General features: G+C 43.0%; 1 protein-coding gene across 2 annotated transcripts in view; it reads right to left on the bottom strand.

Annotated features, from left to right (window-relative positions):
- The window catches only part of smarcc1a (SWI/SNF related, matrix associated, actin dependent regulator of chromatin, subfamily c, member 1a), a 305,946-nt gene that overhangs the window by 31,262 nt on the left and 249,775 nt on the right, over window positions 1–24,909 (bottom strand). For both annotated transcript variants that reach the window (XM_068031537.1, XM_068031536.1), the window contains exon 26: window positions 20,694–20,934. In XM_068031537.1, coding sequence (XP_067887638.1) covers window positions 20,694–20,934 — 241 coding nt within the window. The remainder of the gene's footprint in view (window positions 1–20,693; window positions 20,935–24,909) is intronic.

Below are 24,909 nucleotides of genomic sequence, written 5' to 3'. Positions count from 1 at the left end.
CTCAATAAGCCATCAATGCACCTCAGAACTTTGTAATGCTGAGTGGCAGGATTTAAGAACTTGCTCAACATTTGCAGGTTACCAAAATCTCAAGAACTACTGGAATGCCACACAATTTTCCCCCATTTCTGCTCTAACACTATCTTTGAGCAGCTAATTACAGCCATTGCTAAAAGGGCTGAACACAGGTCATCAGGTTTCTAAACGCTCCTGGTGATTGTTATAAACCACCTAGATCCAATTACTGTACAGTTAGCTGAATTTTTACATGTCAGGATGCAGACAATGCCAAGTATTTATTGCCCACTGCGAACTGGGTAGCTTGCTAAGCCACTTAGGAGGGCAATAACAGTCAACCACGTTGGGTGTGCAGCTGGAGTCAGAGAGGTCAGACCATGAAGTGATGGCAGTCTCCCCTCACTTAAGGTCATTAGGGAACAAGTTATAATTTCAGTCGTTTCATAGTAATTTTTTTCAGCCCACAACCCTAATCTCTCCAACTTCCCTTCCCATTTTAAAGCCTCCCCAAGTATCTTAACCACTCTGTCAGCCACCACTACTACTCACGACCTTCTCACCACTAAAGTAGTTTGGGATATACACAGCATTAAAGATGCTGCAGAGACATGGTTGCTGAAGAACATTTGGTGGTCAGAAATCAAACAAATAATTGTACATATTGAATCAATAATCTTGGCAAGTTGCATAGCAAGCAGAAATAAAAACAATGAAGTTTGTTTCTAAAGGATTCCATTATACTTGACACTGGATGAGTGAAGATGCATTCATCTGAATTGATTTTTTTCCTTTTTGATATGCTGATTCTATTTGCTATAAGCAAATACAACAAAAAGCTCAGTTTCAAACTAAGTCTGTTTCAAAATGAAATTTTGTTATGACTAGAGGAATGAAGTATTAACAAGTAGAGATTACTCAAGCCCCACAGATCAGGAAGCTGCCAGGTTTGATTCTTGGTCTGTAGAGTTAGCTCTCAGCCATAGAGGAAGTACAGCTAGTACAAGATTTGAGCTCATTACATAAAAGGCGACATTCTCACCCCACTGGCAATCCACTGCTGCCAACTGAAATGTGTGGATAAGGGGGGGAACTGGGGTTGACTGGTGGTGATATTCCAAACAAGGAGTCAATCGCTTCAGTAAGAAAGAAAATTAGATTCATAGAAATTACCATTTAATTATTCCTTTCTAGCTCAGGCTTTATATCATTAATGCAAGAGAGTAGTGCACACAAACAGAACACCACCTTATTATGCAGGTATTTAATTGATTCAATGAAGGGCGTCACTTGCTGTCATTCCCTCTGCAGAACTCAGTCCAAGGGGAAAATAAGAGACAGATGGTATAAAGATTAAGGACAACAGAGCAGATAAAAGCAACAGCATGAGCACCATAAGAAAAATCAAAAAAACGCCTACGTAGACATAATTGGAGAGCTTATTTGACTAAACGTAAAACATTGCTGCTTTAATATAGTCGTGCATTAACCCAATTAAGCACGCCAAGTAATGCAGCCAGGTGACGACATCCAGCTTCATCCTCTGTTGACAATCCAACTTGACGGCTTAGCTGATTTGCTGAAGTTTGCTGGCAAAATGCCTTCCATTAGCACCAGGTTTTGTTTTTCGACCATTATGAAAACACCAACTGTTGCTGAGGGGCACAATGACCTTCCCAGCCAAAGGGTGCAGAGCAGTGTTGCAATACAACTAATGCCCCAGCTAAGACCAGCGAACTGTACAATCTGGGAATTGAATGACACCTCAGCTCCCCCCACTTCCTCAATTTGGAAGTCAATATCCTCCTGTCCTATCTGAAACTCTCCCTCCATATAAAGATTCCTACACACATTCAGTAATCCCATTCCCATGAACTTGATCGATGACAAAATTATCGCCAAACACCCCTGCATTCCTCAACACCTTAGCCTTCGCCAAATCTTACTTCCTTCAGCATCTGTCCCTGGGAGAAAAGAAATCTCTACATTCTTTACAACCACACTTTCAAACTCTGAACTGCTGGGCCTTTGACCAGTCATTTGCCACAACACCAACTCTCGATATATTCCAATACTCTGATATCTCCCGTGTTCAATAGCCTCGTCCCAACAAGACCTCCCATCTCGTCCAGCAAAGTTCTTTCCCCTGCCCCTTACCTCCAAGTATGTGGAACTCATGTTTTTTTTCTCTCAGCAAGATAGCAACCACTCAAAGCTACTTGTGCTGTTTCCCTCCATTTCCCCAAGACCCAGAACAAACTGAATGTCCTCTACCCTCCCTAATCCTATCAGGCTAACTCAGAATCCTGGTGAGCTGACCGAAACCCCACCCTATGAACTTCTCCACCTTTTGCTCCCTCAAATCTACTCCAACTAAAGATTTACCCATGCATATTCCATCCTGACTCCTGTGCTAGCTGACATAAATGGAATAAGAAAAGGTCATTCGGCCCTCGAGCCCACTCAGCTATCCAATTAGATCATGGCTGACGTGCACCTCAACTCCCAGTTCTCCTCCTTTAAATTCTGCCTCCCTTACCCTTGAATAACACAATACATCTCAAAAACAATTCCTGATCCCACACCAGCCATTCTCTTCAACTACTGCCCTAAAATTCAACATCTTTAACCTCATAATCCTTCAAGAAGTTGTCAGTTTCTTGCTCTGTGCACGCCTCTGCCACAACTCTGTCAATTCCTCCACTCTGGCTTCAGCCTCTGCCACAGCACCTGAACAGTCTTCAGCAAAGCCTCAAAATATTGTGACCCTGGTACATTATACCTCACCCCCCAGCAGCTTTCAGCCAGTCACACCTTCCTCCTCCTACATCTCTCACGGATTGTCCAGCTCAGTGGGACTGCCCTCACCTGAATCTATTCTTAGCGATACAGTCATTCGCAGGGCATCTCCAGGAATGACTTTGCTTTCCACTCTCACACTGTTACCCATCATGACCCCCTTGGCCACTACACCACTCATCTCATCTGCAAGAACTTCTAAGCAACTTTGTCAGCCAACAGTCAGCTTTGACATGCATGTTGATGACATCCAGCTCTTCCTCTCCACCACCTCTGAACTCTTCCAGCACTTCTGTGACGTCAGGCTGTTGGTGCAACATCAAGTTTTGATTAAGTCTTAATTTTATGAAAGGCACTGAGTAAAAAACATAGGAAAAAAAATAGAAAATAGGAGTAGGAGGCCATTTGGCCCTTCAAGCCTGCTCCGCCATTCATTATGATCATGCCTGATCATCCAACTCAGTAACCAGTTCCCGCTTTCGCCCCATACCCTTTGATCCCTTTAGACCCAAGAGCTATATCTAACTCCTTGAAAATATACAATGTTTTCGCCTCAATTGCTTTCTGTGGTAGTGAATTCCACAGGCTCACCACTCTCTGGGTGAAGAAATTTCTCCTCATCTCAGTCCTGAAAGGTTTACCCCGTATCCTTAGACTATGACCCCTGGTTCTGGACTCCCTCACCATCGGGAATATTCTTCCTGCATCTACCCTGTCAAGTCCGGTTAGAATTTTATAGGTTTCTATGAGATCCCCCCTCACTCTTCTGAACTCCAGCGCATATAATCCTAACCGACTCAATCTCTCCTCATACGTCAATCCCGCCATCCCAGGAATCAGTCTGGTAAACCTTCGCTGCACTCCCTCTATAGCAAGAACATCCTTCCTCAGATAAGGAGACCAAAACTGCACATAATATTCCAGGTGTGGCCTCACCAAGGCCCTGTATAATTGCAGCAAGACATCCCTGCTCTTGTACTCGAATCCTCTCGCTATGAAGGCCAACATACCATTTGCCTTTTTTACCACCTGTTGCACCTGCATGCTTACCTTCAGCGACTGGTGTACGAGAACACCCAGGTCTCGCTGCATATTCCCCTCTCTCAGTTTACAGCCATTCAGATAATAATCTGTCTTCCTGTTTTTGCTACCAAAGTGGATAACCTCACATTTATCCACGTTATACTACATCTGCCATGCATTATCCCACTCACTCAAATTGTCCAAATCACCCTGAAGCCCCTCTGGTTCCTCCTCACAACTCACCCTCCCATCCAGTTTTGTGTCATTAGAATGAAACAACTTACTTAAGCCCCCATCATAAACTCCACACCTCACTGCTGACTCCATCCTTCTTCAGTTACCATCTTACCTCAACCAAACTATTCACAAGCTGTGTTCTGTTCAGCTTAGAGCGAAATTTCTAACCCGTATCTCCTCCACTACAAAGACAATCTGGTTGCAACTCCAGAATCATTTAAAACTCTGTCCTGTCCTTCGCTTATCCAGCAACCCCCAGACACTCCACAACCCTCTGACCTACACTAGCTCCCAATCCCTCAACATTACAAAACTAATTTTTCTTCTTGTATGACTTCAAACCTTCTCCAGCTCGACAACATCTCCCCACTGTCAAACCCTGCATTCCTCTGACCACAGCCTCTTCTCCATCTGTCCCTCCATTCAGCCTACCATCTGAAGCCAACTCCCATGCATTTCCTTCCTTAAACCCGTCAATTTCAGATTCTCCTCAAAATCCAACACTTAGACCTAGTTGTTGGTCACTCTCAATCTCTTCATCTCCTCACACTGCTGTAATGGCCTGTGTTACGACTGACCGCTCAAGTCAAAGCCCCCAGTCAAAATATACGATTCTGATTGTTGTGGGAGAAATGCACTGTTGATTCAGTCACGTCCCACTACACTTCGCCTAACATATCATTTTTAAACTTTCCAAACTTAAGACCCAGCCAAATTGTACCATCTATTAATCCCTTAATGAAGCCAACCAAACCAGGTGCCTTCAGATCAACAAATTAACTGTTTAATTCGAAAAACTAAAGCTATAAAGATTTAAAACAGAAAAATTAGTGTCCTTACATATTTACACTCCTGTCAAAATGAAATCTTCCAGAGTGGAACAGTCTAAGGTTGCTTGAAGTAAGTATAATAAATAAGGTTTAAATAAAGCACGCGCAAGCGAGGGAGAGCGCGCGCGCCAGCGAGGGAGAGAGCGTGAGCTCTCTTTTCCTTCAGTATATGCTGGTCCAGCTGTCTGTGTATCTGTTAACTGTGTTTCAAAAGCCAGTTTTTCAACTAGTTTCAAACATCAATAGGCAACATTGTAACTCGTGTCTTTGGTCCTTGCCGTATCCTACGGCAAAAAGAATACATATTTGAAACTGGCTGTACCCTATGGCAACGCGAATGCATCCTTTGACTCAGTCTCTGGAGCTTGCTGCCTTAAAGTAGTACTGATCCTGTTACAGCCTTAAACGCACACCACATACGTCCTGGAAAAAAAAAATCTACAGGTTCGTAACACCCATGACCCATTTCTTCTTTAAAAGACGCTGTATGAATATAAATAGGCAATTAATAAGTAAACATTGCCAATGGCGCTACACTGTATGATGCATTCAGTTTTTCCTTTCAGGCGAAACACATGTCCCACCAGTTACAAATTTCTGTAAAGACCAAATCTGTCTCGGACTTCAATGCCACTTCCATAACTAGCAAGGCTCTTGCAGAATTGCTCTTGGAAGCCGATGATAATGATTACCAATCTGACAACTGATAGCAATCTTCACTTTTGTCTTCAACCTCTCTGCTCCATCAGAGCCTACTTTGTAGATAATGCTGTCTGAATTTACCTTCTTTGTCCCTATATACAAAGAGTGTCCCACTCTTTCTTTCAACTTCTTGTGTTTAATGAAGAACACAATTGCAGGCTTAATATACTGTAAAGAAAAAAAGTAGCAGTCCTCATTGATTGACACTTTTTTCCTGTTTGGCCTCAAGGTATGAGGAACATTGCCAAGGACATGTTTATTGCTCATCCCCAATTGTCCTGAGGTGGCAATGGTGGGCCACCTTCTTGAATCATTGTAGTTTTCACATTGTAGCAGTGGTTTTCAACAGTAAGGTAGCTTCCCAGGTCATTTCATACAGCACGAAGAGTCAACCAGAGTTACCGGAGTCACTTGTAAGCCTTACTTGGGGTAAGACTGGCACGATACATTAGTGAACAATTGGGAAGCTTTCAGGGCCTTTTTTTGGTGCCAGACAAACTAAATTTGTTCAATTCAATTTTAGTTGAGAGTCCAACACCAAAACCACTACAATACCATACCATAATTACAAAAGGTCAACAAAGTGCCAAATTGCCAAAAAAGAGGTTTGCCCTTATTTTGATGAAAGAGGGAGCAAGAACAAAGATTGAGAACACAAGGAGGGTGCAGGATGGGAAGAGTGTCTATAAGCAATTATTCAAGACAGAAGTCTTAATATTTCAGTCTCCGCTGCCTCCAACCTAAATAAAAAAACAGCAGAGACAGGATAATGTGAAATGAAGCAGCAGCATTTTTACACCCACCCCTTTAAGAGCTTATAGGATTACCGAATGCTCCTTGACCTTTTCTGAAGCCAGTAAAGTAATTGTTGAGAAAAAGAAAAGTTACATTTATAAAGCAACATCCTCACATCTCAAATCACTGCACATTTAGTGTGATAAAGAATTATATAAAAACTTTTGAAATCTCTCCAATTCCATAAAACTGCCAGTTGAAAGGAATACTTACAAATATGAAAATAATGACCAAGAAAAGGCCAGCTGATCCATCAAGCCTATCCCACACTCATGAATCCTGGAACATGATTAAAAGCCCTCCCTCTGCTACAGCCATGTGATCACAGAGAACTCAGTATTAAATAATCATGAGGCAACTTTAGCCAAGAGAATACTTCCACTCAGATGTCAAAGAACAAAATTCCATTTGCAAAGTCAACACTGAACATCACTAACCTGTCAACCTCGAATCGGAAAGGCCGCATGCAAGGATAACTGGCGTGGGAAATTGAAACCGAACATTGGTTCATAAGGGGTGCTGTTCTAAAGCTGAGGTAACAAGGCATGGTTGGGACAGTGCAAGGGAGTATCTAACTGGATCATCTCTAACCTACAACCACTCTATGCTGACAGCTGATTGAACTATTCTATTCCCTGGTGCTGAAATCACAATGTGCTTAAACATTCAACCTGTATTTTAACAAAAAAAAATCAAAACGGAAAATTTCAAAGCAAAGCACTCTCCTGCTAAATGTCTTTGTATCCCACAGCTCTTGCACAATAGAATCCATTCCTCATTCCCCGTAAAAGGACAGACGACCTGACGGGAACGCTAAGAACTTGAAAGAATGACTGCTTTGGTCAACAATTCATCTCAAGCAATAAGAAAAAAAACACAAATACAAAACTAACTCTGATGAAGCCACTCACTCAAAATACAAAACTAACTCTGATGACACCTCTCTTTTCATTTTATCAATCCACCAATGTTTCACCAAGGAATGAACAGCTTTCCCAAAGCAATGAAGTGACACACTGAGAAGACAGTGTCCAGAATGACCATGCCAAACACCATGTACTCAAACACAAGCAAATCTGCAAAACAAAACTTGGAAAGCACAGAAACTGTTATAAAGAAAAGGCATAATGTTAAAAACATTACATTGAAATGGCTTCTGTTGAGTATCCAGCACCCAGTAGGGCCTGATTTCACCAGTTTTGCCCAATGAAAATACAACTGAAAACAAATCAGTAGCCAGTGATCTTTTCAAATATCATGTTGATTGCTGGTGGACGGAAATGAAACGGAAGATCTTAAATACAAAGTTTGTGGAGCACCAAGTGGCATGTTATTTGCAGCAAGGCAGTATCTTGAAAGCTTTCTTGGAGATTTTTCAGTTTAAAGGTTGATAATTTAAGAAAAATTACTCTCTAGACATAGATGATGCTGACAATGCCACATTCATTGCCCTTCCACTGTTGTACCGAGACAGCAATTGTGAATCTTCTCAACCGCAGTGGTCCTTGGTGATTTTCAAACAATAGCATTAGGTAGGGAGTTCCAGGATTTTGATCCTTCAACGTCCATGTAGCAAGATTCTGGAGTTTCTGACATAAAAACATCAGAATACTATTACAAGAACTTGAATGGCTCAATGCAGATGCCCATTACCACATGACTGCCAGTGGTGGAATTTAAGTGCAAGGGCAACATTTGTTCATGCTTATGCAATTTGAATCAATAAACATGCTTGTGCATGTGTCTGGATTGAGCTTCGCCAATGGAGATTGCTTCGCTCTCAGTCTGCGCTGAATTTTCTTCAAACTAAGCAAGTGCTAAGCAAAAACACATTATTGGGATTCCAAGAGAAATGGCGAGAGAGAGAAATTATACAATTTACTGGATCTGTAATTTCATAAAAAGACCCAGCTGTAGTTATAAACTTCGCATTCTAATTGCAGACTGCATCTGCAGATAATATTTTGAGTTGTAAAACAACAAACTTAAGTGCCGCTGGTGGTGGAAGTGGTAAAAGTAGTTTGAGGTGTCGATCAAAAGCATCATGCAAGAAAGTATCAGCTTAAGGTTAATTTTTTTCTGAAGGAATATGAATACCAATGTACTAAATCACTTCAGCTGATTGGTCATACAAATAAAACAAAGATTCTGCATGCAATGAGCGACAAGCAACATACGTTTCAGCACCCAGTAATTCTGCAGTCCTTACTGCTTGACCTTAAACCTTTATCTGCTGCTTTGATTTACTGCATTTACTTTAATGCAAGAAGCCTTACAGGTAAGGCAGATGAACTCAGAGCATGGATCGGTACATGGGATTGTGATATTATAGCTATTACGGAAATGTGGTTGAGGGATGGGCAGGACTGGCAGCTCAATGTTCCGAGGTACTGATCTTTCCGGCGTGTCAGAGGTGGAGGTAAGAGGGGAAGGGGAGTTGCATTATGGAATAGGGAGGACATCACGGCAGTACTTAGAGAGGATATCCCGAGAGGCAACGTCCAGCTTTGATGGGATTATACTATAGGCCCCCCAATAGTCAGAGGGAAGTGGAGGAGCATATATGTAGGGAAATCACAGATAGGTGTAGGAATTATAGGGTTGTAATAGTAGTTGATTTTAACTTCCCTAATATTGACTGGGACTGCCTTAGTGCTAAGGGATCAGATGGGGAAGAATTGTTAAATGTGTCCAGGATAGTTTTCTGAAGCAGTATGTGGATGGCCCTACTAGAGAAAGGACTATACTCGATCTGCTCTTAGGAAATGAGGATGGGCAGGTGGTTGATGTGTCAGTGGGGGAGCACTTTGGGACCAGTGACCATAACTCTATTAGCTTCAAGATAGTTATGGAAAAGGAAAGGACTGGTCCTCAGGTTGAAGTCCTAAATTGGGGAAGGCTAATTTCAATGGCATCAGACAGGAATCTCAAAAGTTGAATAGGAGAGGCTGTTTACAGGTAAAGGGACATCTGGCAAGTGGGAGGCTTTTAAAAGTGAGATAGGAAGAATTCAGGGCCGGCATGTTCCTGTTACATGGAAGGGCAAGGCTGGCAAGTTCAGGGAACCTTGGCTGATGAGGGATATTGAGGGTCTGGTCAGGACAAAGAAGGAGGCATATGTCAGGTATAGGCAGTTGGGATCAAGCGAGTCCCTTGAGGAGTATAGGGGATGTAGGACTACACTTAAGAAGGAGGGCGAAAAGGGGCCATGAGATTTCCCTGGCTGATAAGATAAAGGAGAATCCTAAAAGATTCTATTAGTATATTAAGAGTAAAAGGGTAGCTAGGGAGAGAGTAGGTCCCCTTAAGGATCAGTGTGGCAAACTGTGTGTGGAGCCATGGGAAATGGGCGAGGTCTAAATGAATATTTCTTGTCAGTATTTACAGTGGAGGTGGTCATGGAAGCTAGTGAGTTCAAGGGGGGGGGGGGGGGAAGGAAACACCGATATCCTGTAGCATATCAACATGACAAAAGGAGATGGTGTTGGAGGTTTTGAAACCCATTAAGGTGAATAAATCCCCAGGGCCTGACCAGGTGTATCCGAGGATGCTATGGCAAGCAAGGGAGGAGATTGCTGGGGCCCTGGCAGAGATTTTTGTATCATTGTTAGCCACGGGTGAGGTACCAGAAGACTGGAGGAGAGCCAATGTTGTGCCTTTATTTAAGAAGGGCAGCAGGGATAAGCCAGGGAACTGCAGGCCGGTGAGCCTTACATCAGTGGTGGGAAAGTTATTGGAAGGGAATCTGAGAGACAGGATTTATATGCATCTGGAAAGGCATGGCCAGATTAGGGATAGTCAGCGTGGCTTTGCGTGTGGGAAATCATGTCTCACAAATTAGATGGAGTTTTTCAAGGAGGTGACCGAGAGGATTGACGAGGGCAGGGCGATGGACGTTGTCTACATGGACTTTAGCAAGGCCTTTGACAAGGTCCCGCATGGTAGGCTCGTCCAGAAAGTTCGAACACATGGGATGCAGGGTGAGCTAGCAAATTGGATACAAAATTGGCTTGGTGATAGGAGGCAGAGGGTGGTAGTGGAGGTTTGTTTTTCAGATTGGAGGCCGGTGACCAGTGGTGTGCCGCAGGGATCGGTGCTGGGTCCTCTGTTGTTAGTCATATATATTAATGACTTGGATGTGAATGTAACGGGCATTATTAGTAAGTTTGCAGATGACACCAAAATTGGTGGTATAGTGGACAGTGAAGGTGGTTCTCTTAGGTTAGAATAGGATATGGATCAACTGGGAAAGTGGCAAGGGAGTGGCAAGTGGAATTTAACGCAGACAAGTGTGAAGTGATGCATTTTGGGAAGTTAAACCAGGGCAGGACATATACAGTGAATGGCAGGGCCCTGGGGAGTGTTGTTGAGCAGAGAGACCTTGGGGTGCAAGTACATAGTTCCCTGAAAGTGGCAACATAGGTTAACAGGGTGAAGGCGGCGTATGGAATGCTTGCCTTCATTGGCTGAGGCATTGAGTACAAGAGTTGAGACGTCATGTTACAGTTGTACATGTCGTTGGTTAGGCTGCATTTGGAGTACTGTGTGCAGTTATGGTCGCCGCATTACAGGAAAGATGTGATTAAGCTAGAGAGGGTGCAGAAAAGATTCACAAGGATGTTGCCTGGTTTGGAGGGCTTGAGTTATAAAGAGAGATTGGATAGGCTGGGTCTGTTTTCCCTGGAGCGAAGGAGGCTGAGAGGGGATATGTTAGAGGTATATAAAACTATGAGAGGCACAGATAGGGTAGATAGCCAGAGTCTGTCTCCCATGATAGGGGTGACTAAAACTAGAGGGCATAGATTTAAGGTGAGAGGGAGGAGGTTTAAAGGGGATCAAAGGGGTCAATTTTTCACAGAAAGAATAGTGGGTATCTGGAATGAGCTGCCTGAAGTGGTGGTGGAGGCAGGAACAGCAGCAATATTTAAGAGGCATCTGGACAGGTACTTGAATGAGCAAGGCATGGAAGGATATGGAATTAATGCAGGTAGGTGGGATTAGTATAGATAGGCATTATGGTCGGCATAGACGCGGTGGGCTGAAGGGACTGTTTCTATGCTGCACGACTCTATGACTCTGTGATTGGAAGAGTGACCCAAATGTTTGCCACAGCTTCTCAAAGATGCCCAGGTGAAATGTCATCATGCATACAATCTTCTCCAAATAAACTACCACAACAGTACTCCACTCTAGCTGGTAACCTACCTTATCATGTAATAGCTTAAACACTGCTTATTGGCAAATCAGAAAATGACAAACATTTGAACACAAAATTAACTCAATTTAGGAAAATAGGGGGCACAAAAACCCTTTCAAAAATAAGTAATACAGACTGCACAACTACCAGGCACTGCAAGCATCAGGGTTTTAGATTAGATTAGATTAGATTAGATTAGATTAGATTAGATTAGATTAGAGATACAGCACTGAAACAGGCCCTTCGGCCCACCGAGTCTGTGCCGAACATCAACCACCCATTTATACTAATCCTACACTAATCCCATATTCCAACCAAACATCCCCACCTGTCCCTATATTTCCCTACCACCTACCTATACTAGTGACAATTCATCATGGCCAATTTACCTATCAACCTGCAAGTCTTTTGGCTTGTGGGAGGAAACCGGAGCACCCGGAGAAAACCCACGCAGACACAGGGAGAACTTGCAAACTCCACACAGGCAGTACCCGGAATCGAACCCGGGTCCCTGGAGCTGTGAGGCTGCGGTGCTAACCACTGCGCCACTGTGCCGCCATTAGTTTCCAACTGTGTTGTGACTTATTGGATGAGGCACAGCCACATGGTATTATTTGTGGTATGTCCCTCCCACACACTGGTCAATTTGTCTTCTTTTCAATAAGACCTTCAAGAGTGCCCTTAAAACATTTTCTCTGTCGTGGAGAGCAGGTGCCATCTTTAAGTTGAGAGAAGAGGATCTGCTTCGGAAGCCGACTTTTTGGCACACACCAGTTGTTATGGCCAGGTGAGGGGGTCACAGGCTCCCCTCATAATAGAAAGTGTACAAACAAGAAAATTACAGCACAGGAACAGGCCCTTCGGCCCTCCAAGCCTGCGCCGATCCAGATCCTCTACCTAAACATGTCGCCTATTTTCTGAGGGTCTGTATCTCCTTGCTTCCTGCCCATTCATGCATCTGTCTAGATACATCTTAAAAGACGCTATCGTGCCCGCGTCTACCACCTCCGCTGGCAGCGCGTTCCAGGCACCCACCACCCTCTGTGTAAAGAACTTTCCACGCATATCCCCCCTAAACTTTTCCCCTCTCACTTTGAACTCGTGATCCCTAGTAATTGAATACCCCACTCTGGGGAAAAAGCTTCTTGCTATCCACCCTGTCTATACCTCTCATGATTTTGTACACCTCAATCAAGTCCCCCCTCAACCTCCGTCTTTCTAATGAAAATAATCCTAATCTACTCAACCTCTCTTCATAGCTAGCGCCCTCCATACCAGGCAACATCCTGGTGAACCTCCTCTGCACCCTCTCCAAAGCATCCACATCCTTTTGGCAATGTGGCAACCAGAACTGCACGCAGTATTCCAAATGTGGCCGAAGCAAAATCCTCTACAACTGTAACATGACCTTCCAACTCTTGTACTCAATACCCCGTCCGATGAAGGAAAGCATGCCGTATGCCTTCTTGACCACTCTATTGACCCGCTCAGAAAGAGGCCACTTGGCCCAACGTGTCCGCACTGGCCGAAAAACAATCCACCTATTCTAATCCCACCTTCCAGCATTTGATCCGTAGCCCTGCAGATTATGACACTTGAAGTGCATATCCAAACTCCTGTTCAGGCAGTCAGCTCCAGACCCCCACCACCCTCTGGGTGAAAAAGTTTTTCCTCATCTCCCCTTTATTTTTTTCTACCAATCACTTTAAATCTACGCCCCCTCATCACTGACCCCTCTGCTAAGGCGAACAGACCCTTCACCTCCACTCTATCCAGACCCTTCAAAATTTTGTACATGTCAACCAGATCTCCCCTCAGCCTTCTCTGTTGCAAGGAGAAGAACACCAGCTTATCCAATCTTTCCTCATAGCTGCATTTTTTCCAGTCCTGGCAACATCCTCGTAAATCTCCTCTGTACCCTCTCTAGTGCGATTAAATCCTTTCTGTACTGAGGTGACCAGAACAGCACACCGCATTCAACTTGTGGCCTAAGCAATGATTTATACAGTTCCAGCATAACTTCCCTGCTCTTATATTCAATACCACGGCTAATAAAGGAAAGGATTCCATTTGTTTTCTTAACCACCTTATCGACCTGTCCTGCTACCTTCAGGGATTTGTGGACATTCACTCCAAGGTCCCGTACTTCCGCTACACTACTTAGTATTTTCCCATTAATCGTGTATTCCTTTGCCTTGTTTGACCTCCCCAAATGTATCACCTCACACTTCTCCAGGTTGAATTCCATTTGCCATTTTTCTGTCCATCTGACCAGACCATCAACATCTTCCTGCAGCCAACAGCTATCCTCCTCACCATCTACCACACGGCCAAACTTTGTTGGCCGCAAACCTCTTGATCACGCCCTCTACATTAACATTAAAATTGTTAATATATACCACAAAAAGCAGGGGACCCAGTCCTGAGCGTTGCAGAACACCACTGGAAACAGTCTTCCAGTCACTAAAACATCCAATGATTACCCTTTGTTTCCTGCCACTGAGCCAATTTCCCTGGATCCCATAGGATTATTTTTTTAAACCAGTCTGCCATGTGAGACCTTGGCAAAATCCTTGCTAAAATCCATTTTGACCACATCAACTTCACCACCCTCATCTATCTTCCTTGTTACTTCTTCAAAAAATTCCATCATGTTGGCAAGACAAGATCTTCCCTTAAATCCATGCTGACTATCCTCGATGAACCTGTGCCCTTCTAAGTGAGAGTTTATCCTGTCTCAGAATAGATTCCAATAATTTTCCCACAACTGAGGTTAGACTGACTGGCCTGTAATTATTCGGTCTATCCTTCGCTCCCTTTTTAAACAGAGGTACAACGTTTGCAGTTCTCCAATCCTCCAGCACCACAACTGTATCCAGTGAGGACTGGAAAATGATGGTCAGACCCTCTGCTATTTCCTCTCCTGCTTCTTTTAACAGCCTAGGATATATTTCATCTGACCCTGGTGATTTATCAACTTTTAAGGACGCTAATCCCATTAATACTTAATCTCTCCCTATGTTTATCACATCCAATACTTGACACTCTTCTTCCTTAAATACGATATCTGCATCATCCCCCTCTTTTGTGAAGACAGACGCAAAGTATTCATTAAGAACCAGACCAATATCGTCCGCCCCTACACATAGGTCATCTTTTCGGTCTTTTATGGGCCCTACTCTCTCCTTAGTTATCCTCTTACTGTTAATGTATTGATAAAACATCTTTGCGTTCACCTTGATTTTGCTTGCCAATATTCTTTCATGCCCTGTCTTTGCTTTCCTAATTTACTTTCTGATTTCACCCCTCCACTTTCTATACTCTCGGCTTTCTGTAGTATTGAGTTCTCGGTGTCAGACACAAGTTTTCCTTTTCTGCCTTGTCTTGCCCTGTAGGCTCTTTGACATCCATGAGGCTCTAGATTTGGCTGCCTCACCCTTTTTCCTTGTGGGAACAACTTTACTCTGAACCTCTTGAATCTCCCCTTTGAATGCCTCCCACCATTCTGACACTGATTTACCTTCAAGCAGCTGTTTCCAGTCCATTTTCGCTAAATCACTCCTCAGTTTAGTAAAATTGGCCTAGCCCCAATTGAGAATTCTGACTCCTGTTCTATCTCTGTCCTTTGCCATAATTATGTTAAAGCTGACTGAATTATGATCACCTACCACCAAAGTACTCTCCCATTGCCAATCCTTCCACCTGCCCATCTTCATTTCCTAAAACTATGTCTAAAACTGCATCTCTCTTGTTGGACTTGCTACAAACTGGCCAAAAAAGTTCTCCTGAATGCACCTCAAGAATTCTGCTCCCTCACTTCCTTTCACACTAAAACTATCCCAGTTAATATTGGGGTGGTTAAAATCCCATGCAATTACTGCCCTATTGTTCTGGCACTTCTCAGAGATTTGCCTACATATCTGCTCTTCTTTCTCCCTCTGACTGTTTGGGGGTCTACAATACACTCCCAGCAGTGGGATTGCCCTTTTTTTGTTCCTTAGCTCAATCCATATGGCCTCATCGGCTGAAGCTTCCAACATATCATCCCTCCTCACAGCTTTAATAGTTTCCTTGACCAAAATTGCCACTCCCCCTCCTTTCTTATCGCCCTCCCTATTGTGTCTGAAAGCCCCGTAACCAGTAACGTGAGCTGCCATTCCTGTCCCTCCTTAAGCCATGTTTCTGTCATAGCTATGATATCATACTGCCACGTGTCTAACTGCGCCCTCCGCTCATCTACTTCATTTGCTATACTCCTTGCATTGAAATAGAAAACCTTGAGCACCGTCAAACTCTTTATTTTCTAACCCTCGTTTCCTCTGTATTCCAGATTCAAACACGAATTTTCTGCTTTCCATTTTAATTCCTGATTTTGTCCCAACTGAGTCTACCCTCAGGTCCCCATCCCCCTGCCAAACTAATTTCAACCCTCCCCAACAGCACTAGCAAAACGTCACGCAAGGAATTCAGTCCCAGTTCTGTTCAGGTGCAACCCGTCCGGTCTGTACAGGTCCCATCTCCCCCAGAGCTGGTCCCAATGTCCCAGGAATCTAAAGCCCTCCTCCCCTGCACCAGCTTTCCAGCCACGCCTTCAGCTGTCTTAACCTTTTATTTCTATACTCACTAGCGCATGGCACTGGGAGTAATTTGGAGATTACTACTTTTGGAGGTCCCGCTTGCTAATTTTTTCCCGGGCTCCCTAAATTCTGACCGCAAGACCACATCCCTCTTCCTACCTATGTCGCAGGTTCTGATGGGGAAGCATGACTGCTGGCTATTCACCCTTCCCCTTCAGAATGTTCTACGGCCGCTCAGTGACATACTTGACCCTGGCACCAGGGAGGCCGCGTCTGCGGCCACAGAAAAGTCTGTCTGTTCCCCTGACTATTGAATCACCTATCACTATGGCTCTTCCAGTCTTCCCTGTACCCCACTGTGCAGCTGAGCCACCTGTGGTGCCATGGGTTTGGCTCTGGATGCACTCCCCAGCTGAAGCATCCCCTTCCTCAGTATTCAGAATTGAATACCTGTTGAACAGTGAGATGCACTCAAGGGTCTCCTGCACTACCTGCCTGATTCTTTGACTGCCTGGTGGTCACCCATTCCCTCTCTCCCTGCATACTATTAAGCTGGAGGGGTGACCACATCTATAAATGCGGTATCCATGTAACTCTCATCCTCATGAATGCACTACAGTTGCCACTCAAGTTCCAAAACCCAGAGCTCAAGCTGCTTCAATTAACAACACTTACTGCACATGTGCTAAAGATAGTCACTTCGTCACCCAGTAAATTGCTGGTGCCTTTAAACCTCCATTCCCAATAACACTTAGCACTTTCAAAACATAACCACTACAATATTGTACAACGACAGGATAGGGTAATGTATTGGCTCGAGTACACTCACTGGACTAATACTCCAAAAAAGGTAAATTCAAATCCCTCCAAGGCAGTTTGAGAATTTGAGTTCAGCTTAAATAAAGTCAAGAACATTCTCTCACACAATGAGGCCCTGGGACCCTCTCAAAGTCTACATATGACTTCAGGCTCACACGAACATGGCGGACTCTCAACTTCCCTTTGAAGTGGCTTAGCAAGCCGCTCAATTGTATCAAACTGCCACAGCACTGTATCAAGGCCAGTAAGATAAGTGCCAGCCTTGACAGCGTATGAATTTTTCTTCTTGGGGAGAAAAGGGAAGAAAAGCAGAGACACTTTTGTTTTATTATACAACAATACACAATTATGCAGTGCCTTTTAATGTGCTGGAGCAGTCTGACAAGAACTGGCACCAAGCCAAAGGAGGAGATATTAGGAAAGGTGAAAAGTTTGGTAAAGAGGTAGTTTGTAAAGGGGGACGGGGCTCCTAAAGGAGGAGAGCGTGTGGGACAGATTTAGGGAGGGAATCTCAGAGCTTAGGACCAGAATGGTTGAAGGCACAGCAGCCAATAGAGAGAGGTGAGGGGAGTGAAAAGATGCCAGAATTAGAGGGACCAAGAGGTCTTAGGCTGCAAGAATTTACAAAGATAGAAGGAGGCCAGCCCACAAATGGATTTAAACATGAGGGTGAGAATTTTAAATTCAAGGCATTGGTCAATCAGGAGTCATGCAAGTCACAAGTACAGGTGTCATAGGGACTTCTGGTGAACTCGTTTATTAAGGATGCAAGATGGGAGGTTGGCTGAGAGGGCATTGAGTCCTCATGAGGTAACAAAAAGCATGGATGACGGTTTCAGTAGCAGATGGGCTGAGACATTGAGGTTACAGAGATGGATGTAAGTGATCTTTGTGATTGAGATAATATGCCCTGCATCAGTGTAATCAGAATCCTCGAATCTTAAAACACAGAAGTGGGACTATTCAGCCTGCCATCCAAGTGCAAGCTCAGTAAAGAGCATTCTCCTGCCTATACCCTCATATCCAAATATTTATCCATTGTGCTTTCAAAAAGGTGTTGGGATTCTGTTTCCATCATTGTTGCTGGCAGGGCGTTCCATGGCCTAAAAACCCTCCATATAAGAAGAAAATTCAAATGTTCTCCCTTTAATCTTAGAAATAGTTTCTCCCAAATTAATCAAAACTCTTCAAACTGCCAAATCAGGAAAATCTCAACTTCTGTTCTGATCAAAAAAAAAAATTCCAGTGTCTCCTCATCTCTTCTGCAACCACTCCATTGTCTTGATGACCTTTCCAATACAGGCTGTCCAAAACTGGACTTAATATTGTAACTGTGCTCTCTTTGCTTTTATATTCTGTGCTCCTTTTAATAAAATTAGGATCTTGTTTTTCTTTAAAAGAAACAGTTGTTTGAACTTACTCGCACATCCCCTATCTCGACTTCAAAAAAAAGCCATCAAAACTTGGCGCTGTGTCTACACGTTCCATTAATATTGGTTTCATAAGGATAAATAAAAGAGGGGAGGGGAAGACCAAAGTAATGAGAATGTTAAATGAACAAAATGGTAAGAAACAGAATTGAACACAAACAGGAAAAATATTGAAGTCGAGAAAATGTTTAACGAGCTTGCTGGTTGCATAACTGGGAACAAAAGCAGTTGAGACAAGCTCGCACTGGCAAATCAAAGTGTGTGGTAAAAATAAATAGCAACAGATAAATACAAGTATTACAATAATTGATGACAACAGATTTAGTGTAATTTAGTGTCTCCGACAAACCACTAATATTAATGTACAATTTATGACAGAGTGGACAGAGCGAGTTACCACTTGTGAGGAAGAGCAAAACTAGATGTCATCAACCTAAGATAATCAAGAAATCAAATAGGAACTTCAGAAAAAGCTTCTTCACCCGAAGAGTAGTAAGAATGCGGAACTCACTTCGACAGGGTGTAGTTGAAGCGAAAAATTTAGATGCATTTAAGGGGAAGCTAGATAAGTACATGGAGAAGGCAATAGGTGGTTTTGTTGATAGAGTTAGATGAGGAAGAATTGGAGGAGGCTCAAGTGGAGCAGAAGTACCGGCATGGATTGGTTGCAAATCAGCACTGTCTATTCCATGTAATTCTTTTCTCTCCATCTCTCTCTCTCCTCCTTTAAAAGGTCCTCCTTGCAACTGAACCAATAAAGCTTCTGGACATCCTTCCTTTGGTTCAGCATTCATGTATTTTCCCATTAAGTCTCTGGGAAGTTTTTTTTAAAGACTCTTTTCAATGTTAATGCCAATGACAAGTATTGTTGTATTCACTGCCCAAATGCCACAATTTTATATTAAACCCTATATGCAGTGAATGCCAGTTTCTGAGTGGGCAACAAACTGTTTGGACAGATAACAAGCCACAAGAGGTACACAAGAGTGTTACCAATTATTGCCATCCCTGCTTGCTGCAAAATTCTATAGCCGAGAGTTTCTTAGTTTTTGCTGCATCAGCACTTGACGTTCATGTGTAAAACTGTCACGATAGATGGCCTTTTCCATAACTGTAGGTGATAATTAAATGACTATTGAAGGGGTTAAGTAGAAACAAGTTGAGCTTTAGAAAAACATCTCAGCAGAATTTAACAGTCAGGTTGAGAAAAGAGACAAACATGCTGCTGGGATAAAAGGGCAGGATTAGGGAGCAAAGGTTGGAGCCAGGGCCTCGAGGCCACTGTTTCCGTGGAAGGTTGGTTTGATGGGAAACAAAAAGATAATAGGATCGGTATGGAGCCATCTGGTATGTGTATTGATAAAGTTGAGGATGTGTTCTCATTGGAATGTGTAATCAATCGCCATTGTTTTATGATCAATCATCCGTTGTTTGAACACATTGCATGATAAGAACGGCATACAAGTTTGTGCTCTTGAATGTAAAGTAAGAGTATTACCCTGGAATACCCGAGGTGGAGTCTCTCCCTACGTACACTTTAATAAATTGATTGAACCTGTACCTGAGCCTCTTCGTGTGGTGGTAGGTTTGTGGGACAACTCAATCATGGAACTTTAAAATTATACTGAATCTGGACAACTGGCATGCTTCAAAAAAAAAAAAAAAAAAATTCTCTCCTCCGAATCCATTAGCCGCACAATACACTAAAGATGCTGGTTCTTACCAGACTAGTTACAACAAGGGTCATTGACCTGAAATGTTAAGTATTTCTATGGATGCTGCCAGACATGCTGAGATTTCCAGCATTTTATGTTGCCATAAGTAATAGACATGGTGGCAGCCTCCAGTACCTCACCTTGGTGATCATAGTTCATGTGTATATCTGGACAATGAGTAAGGGTAAGGGTAGCCTCAGAGGTCAGCCTCATCCAAAGCCCAAATGTGAACATACACAGATTCTAGCAGGAGCTAGAGAAAGCAGAATGGAGTTAAAAACTTTGGTCAATGTGCCCCTTCCGAGCAATCCACTGGTAAATAATGTTAATCATTACATAAGATACTGGATCCAAACCAAAGACCTCAAGTTCCTTTGCCTTACTATCACACCATATGATGTCATCACCCAGCAAAGCATGAAGGGTAGCTACGATGGTGAGTAACTGAGATGACAAGCGATAATTGGGCACATTCTGCCCATTTATTCCATTATTAGTTTGCACTTTGGTTAAATCGATCTCTTATTTCCCCGGTGTGTGAACAGTCTACTGACCTAGCTGTTGCTGCATTTGATGGTGCATCATTGGATAAGGAGGTGGTGGCGTTGGACCTTGTTGCATCATACCCATAGAACCCAGCTGCTGTATACTGGGAGCAGAGGGGGTGTTTTGCGAATGCTGCTGCTGCTGTTGTTGCTGCTCCAGCTGCTGTCGGGCTCTCATTTCAGCATATTTCAACTGTTCCATGTGGAAGGCCTGCCGCTCCGTGAGCAGCTGCTGTCGCTGCTGCTCCAGCTGAAATCAAGTGCAAAGACAACACACGTGAATGCTGACCAACAAATGAGTGTGTAAACTAATGTTATGCCCTTCAGTATACTGCAGCATACTTCTAAGCTGCCAGGGCTACCAAATAACTTCCATAAATCTTGGTGAAAATATGGACAGTGCGCATTAGTAGATTATTCGACCGTGCCTGGTGTTGTGGTTAAACCTAAAAATCAATCAGATCACACACTTTGAACTGAAATTTAGAAATCGTATTCTGCACAGTTCAGTACAACAGTTGGCATCTTCACCAATTGGTTCATCAAGGAATTTACACATTTATTAAGGGCTATGGTTTTTATTTTTCTTTCCTTTACTACAAGAGAATTTATACAAGTTTCTTTTACTTGAACCTCACAGACCGCTCAATGCATATGATCATTTACAGACAGGCACTCATTCTAGTTTTTGGTAATCTCAAAGTTATTTCAACACCCTGGCGCAACTCTATGCAAATCAGTTCATTCCATTTGTTGACTCTAATTCCAAACTAGCATCATAGGCGTATCATCATAGAACCATTACAACACAAAATGAGATCCCATGTGCCTTCTCTTCAAAGCCCTCAGGTCGGAGGGGAGCAGAAAATGGGATACATGGAACGCACAGATGAAGTATTTAAACCAGTTCATTTATATGTTTTTGGCAGGAGGCTATTCACTCGATCTAGCCAGTTACACTTCGTTAGCTGCAGCAAATCTATATTTTTAATGCCAATTTCATAACCGTTCTCCACATTACTTAGTTTCCAAATAAGCACCTATCACATTTTTCAACAGGTTAATTGATTGTCCAGTTTATGGTCTCCTGCGACAGTCTTTTATAGAATTATAGAATGATACAGCACAGAAGGAGACCATTTGGCCCTCTGTGCCTGCGCTGAATCTTTGGTGGAGACTTTCAATTAGTCCCGCCTCTTTGCTCTTTCCCCGTAGCATTGTAAATTTCTTCCCTTCAAGTTCACTATTAAACCCCTTTTTAGGAATAGAGGAACATAGGAAATAGGAGCAGGCCATTCAGCCCCTCGAGTCTGCTCCACCATTCAACTATTTCATGGCTGATCAACTACCTCTATGCCATTTTCCTGCACTATCCCCATATCCCTTGATATCCTCAACATCTAGAAATCTATCAATCTATGTATGAACTGACTCAATGACTGAGCATCATACACATTATATTCCATCTGCTATGTTCTTGCCCACTGACTTTGCCTGTCTAAATCCCCCTGAAGCCTCTGTGCAACCGCCTCACAACTCACATTCCCAACTTGTTTTGTGTCATCAGCAAACGTGGAAATATTACATTTGGTCCCCAAATCATTGATATAGACTGAATAGCTGGGATAGATTATTATTAGCTGGGACCCAAGCACTAATCCTTGTGTTACCCCACTAGTCACAGGCTGCCAACCTGAGAATGACCCGTTTATTTCTACTCTGTTTTTTGTCCGTTAACCGATTCTCAATCCGTACCAATATTTTACCCCTAATCCCACATCATCTAATTTTGCTTTCTACCCTCCTGTATGTGACCTTATCGAAAGCCTTCTGAAAATCCAAGTACACCACATCCAGTTTCCCCTTATCTATTCTGCTAGTTGCACTCTCAAAAAACTCCAACAGGTTTGTCAAACATGAGTTCCCTTTCATAAATCCACGTTGACTCTGACCAATCCTACCATTATCTTCGAAGTGCTCCGTTATAACATCTTTTATAACAGATTCTAGCCTTCTCCCTACTACTGATGTCAGGCTAACAGGTTTGTAGTTCCCCATTTCCTCTCTATCTCCATTCTTAAATTGCAGGGTTACATTTGCTACCTTCCAATCTTCAGGAACCATTCCAGAATATATAGAATTTTAGAAGATGATCAACACATTCATTATCTCCGCATCCAGCTCTTTCAACACTCTGGGAAGATGCATCATCAGATCCAGGGTATTTATCAACTTTCAATCCCATTAATTTTTCCAGTACTACTTTTTCACTCTTACTACGTTCTTTCAGTTCCTCATCCTCACGAGTTCCTAGGTTCTTGAATATTTCTGGGAGATTTTCTGTATCTTCCTCAGTGAAGACAGACGCAAAGTATTTGTTTATTTCCTCTGCCATTTCCTTATTCGCTATTATCAATATCCATCTCCGCCCGTAATGGGCCCACATTTGTCTTTGCTGATCTTTTCCTTTTTACACACCTATCAAAGCTTTTACAGTCCGATTTTATGTTTCTCGATGGGTAGGTCGTGCCTCACAAACCTTATTGAGTTTTTCGAGAAGGTGACCAAACAGGTGGATGAGGGTAAAGCAGTGGATGTGGTGTATATGGATTTCAGTAAGGCGTTTGATAAGGTTCCCCACGGTAGGCTATTGCAGAAAATACGGAAGTATGGGGTTGAAGGTGATTTAGAGCTTTGGATCAGAAATTGGCTAGCTGAAAGAAGACAGAGGGTGGTGGTTGATGGCAAATGTTCATCCTGGAGTTTAGTTATTAGTGGTGTACCGCAAGGATCTGTTTTGGGGCCACTGCTGTTTGTCATTTTTATAAATGACCTGGAAGAGGGTGTAGAAGGGTGGGTTAGTAAATTTGCAGATGACACTAAGGTCGGTGGAGTTGTGGATAGTGCCGAAGGATGTTGTAGGGTACAGAGGGACATAGATAGGCTGCAGAGCTGGGCTGAGAGATGGCAAATGGAGTTTAATGCGGAAAAGTGTGAGGTGATTCACTTTGGAAGGATTAACAGGAATGCAGAGTACTGGGCTAATGGGAAGATTCTTGGTAGTGTAGATGAACAGAGAGATCTTGGTGTCCAGGTGCATAAATCCCTGAAGGTTGCTAACCAGGTAAATAGGGCTGTTAAGAAGGCATATGGTGTGTTAGCTTTTATTAGTAGGGGGGTCGAGTTTCGGAGCCACGAGGTCATGCTGCAGCTGTACAAAACTCTGGTGAGACCGCACCTGGAGTATTGCGTGCAGTTCTGGTCACCGCATTATAGGAAGGATGTGGAAGCTATGGAAAGGGTGCAGAGGAGATTTACTAGGATGTTGCCTGGTATGGAGGGAAGGTCTTACGAGGAAAGGCTGAGGGACTTGAGGTTGTTTTCGTTGGAGAGAAGGAGGAGGAGAGGTGACTTAATAGAGACATACAAGATAATCAGAGGGTTAGATAGGGTGGATAGTGAGCGTCTTTTTCCTCGGATGGTGATGCAAACACGAGGGGACATAGCTTTAAGTTGAGGGGTGATAGATATAGGACAGATGTGAGAGGTAGTTTCTTTACTCAGAGAGTAGTAAGGGCGTGGAACGCCCTGCCTGCAGCAGTAGTAGATTCGCCAACTTTAAGGGCATTTAAGTGGACATTGGATAGACACATGGATGAAAATGGAATAGTGTAGGTCAGATGGTTTCACAGGTCGGCGCAACATCGAGGGCCGAAGGGCCTGTACTGCGCTGTAATGTTCTAATTCTAATTCTAATATTCTATTGCCTTTGTCAAATTCTTGGTCCTCCATTGATGAATTCTAAAATGCTCCAATCCTGAGGCTTACTACTGTTTTCAGCAACTTTATAAGTCTCTTCCTTTGAGTTAACATAATCTTTAACTTCTCGTTAGCCACAGTTGGATCACCTTTCCTATTGGGTTTTTGTGCCTCAAAAGGAATGTAAATTTGTTGTAAATTACATATTAATTCTTTAAATGCTAGACATTGCCTGTTTACCGTCATATCTTTTAATGTAGTTTACCAATGTACCACAGCCAGCTTGCCCCTCATACCTTTGTAGATTCCTTTGTTTAGATTTAACACCCTAGTTTCAGACTGAACATCACTTCCAAACATAACGCAAAATTCTATCATATTATGGTCACTTTTCCCTATAGGCTTCTTTACAAGATTATTTATCAGTCCTTTCTCATAGCACAATACTAAAACTAAAATAGCCCAT

Source organism: Heterodontus francisci, chromosome 5 (assembly GCF_036365525.1).
Source record: "Heterodontus francisci isolate sHetFra1 chromosome 5, sHetFra1.hap1, whole genome shotgun sequence".
Taxonomy (NCBI): domain Eukaryota; kingdom Metazoa; phylum Chordata; class Chondrichthyes; order Heterodontiformes; family Heterodontidae; genus Heterodontus; species Heterodontus francisci.
Note: the sequence above shows the minus strand (reverse complement) of the source record. Positions and strands in the feature narration are given on the sequence as shown.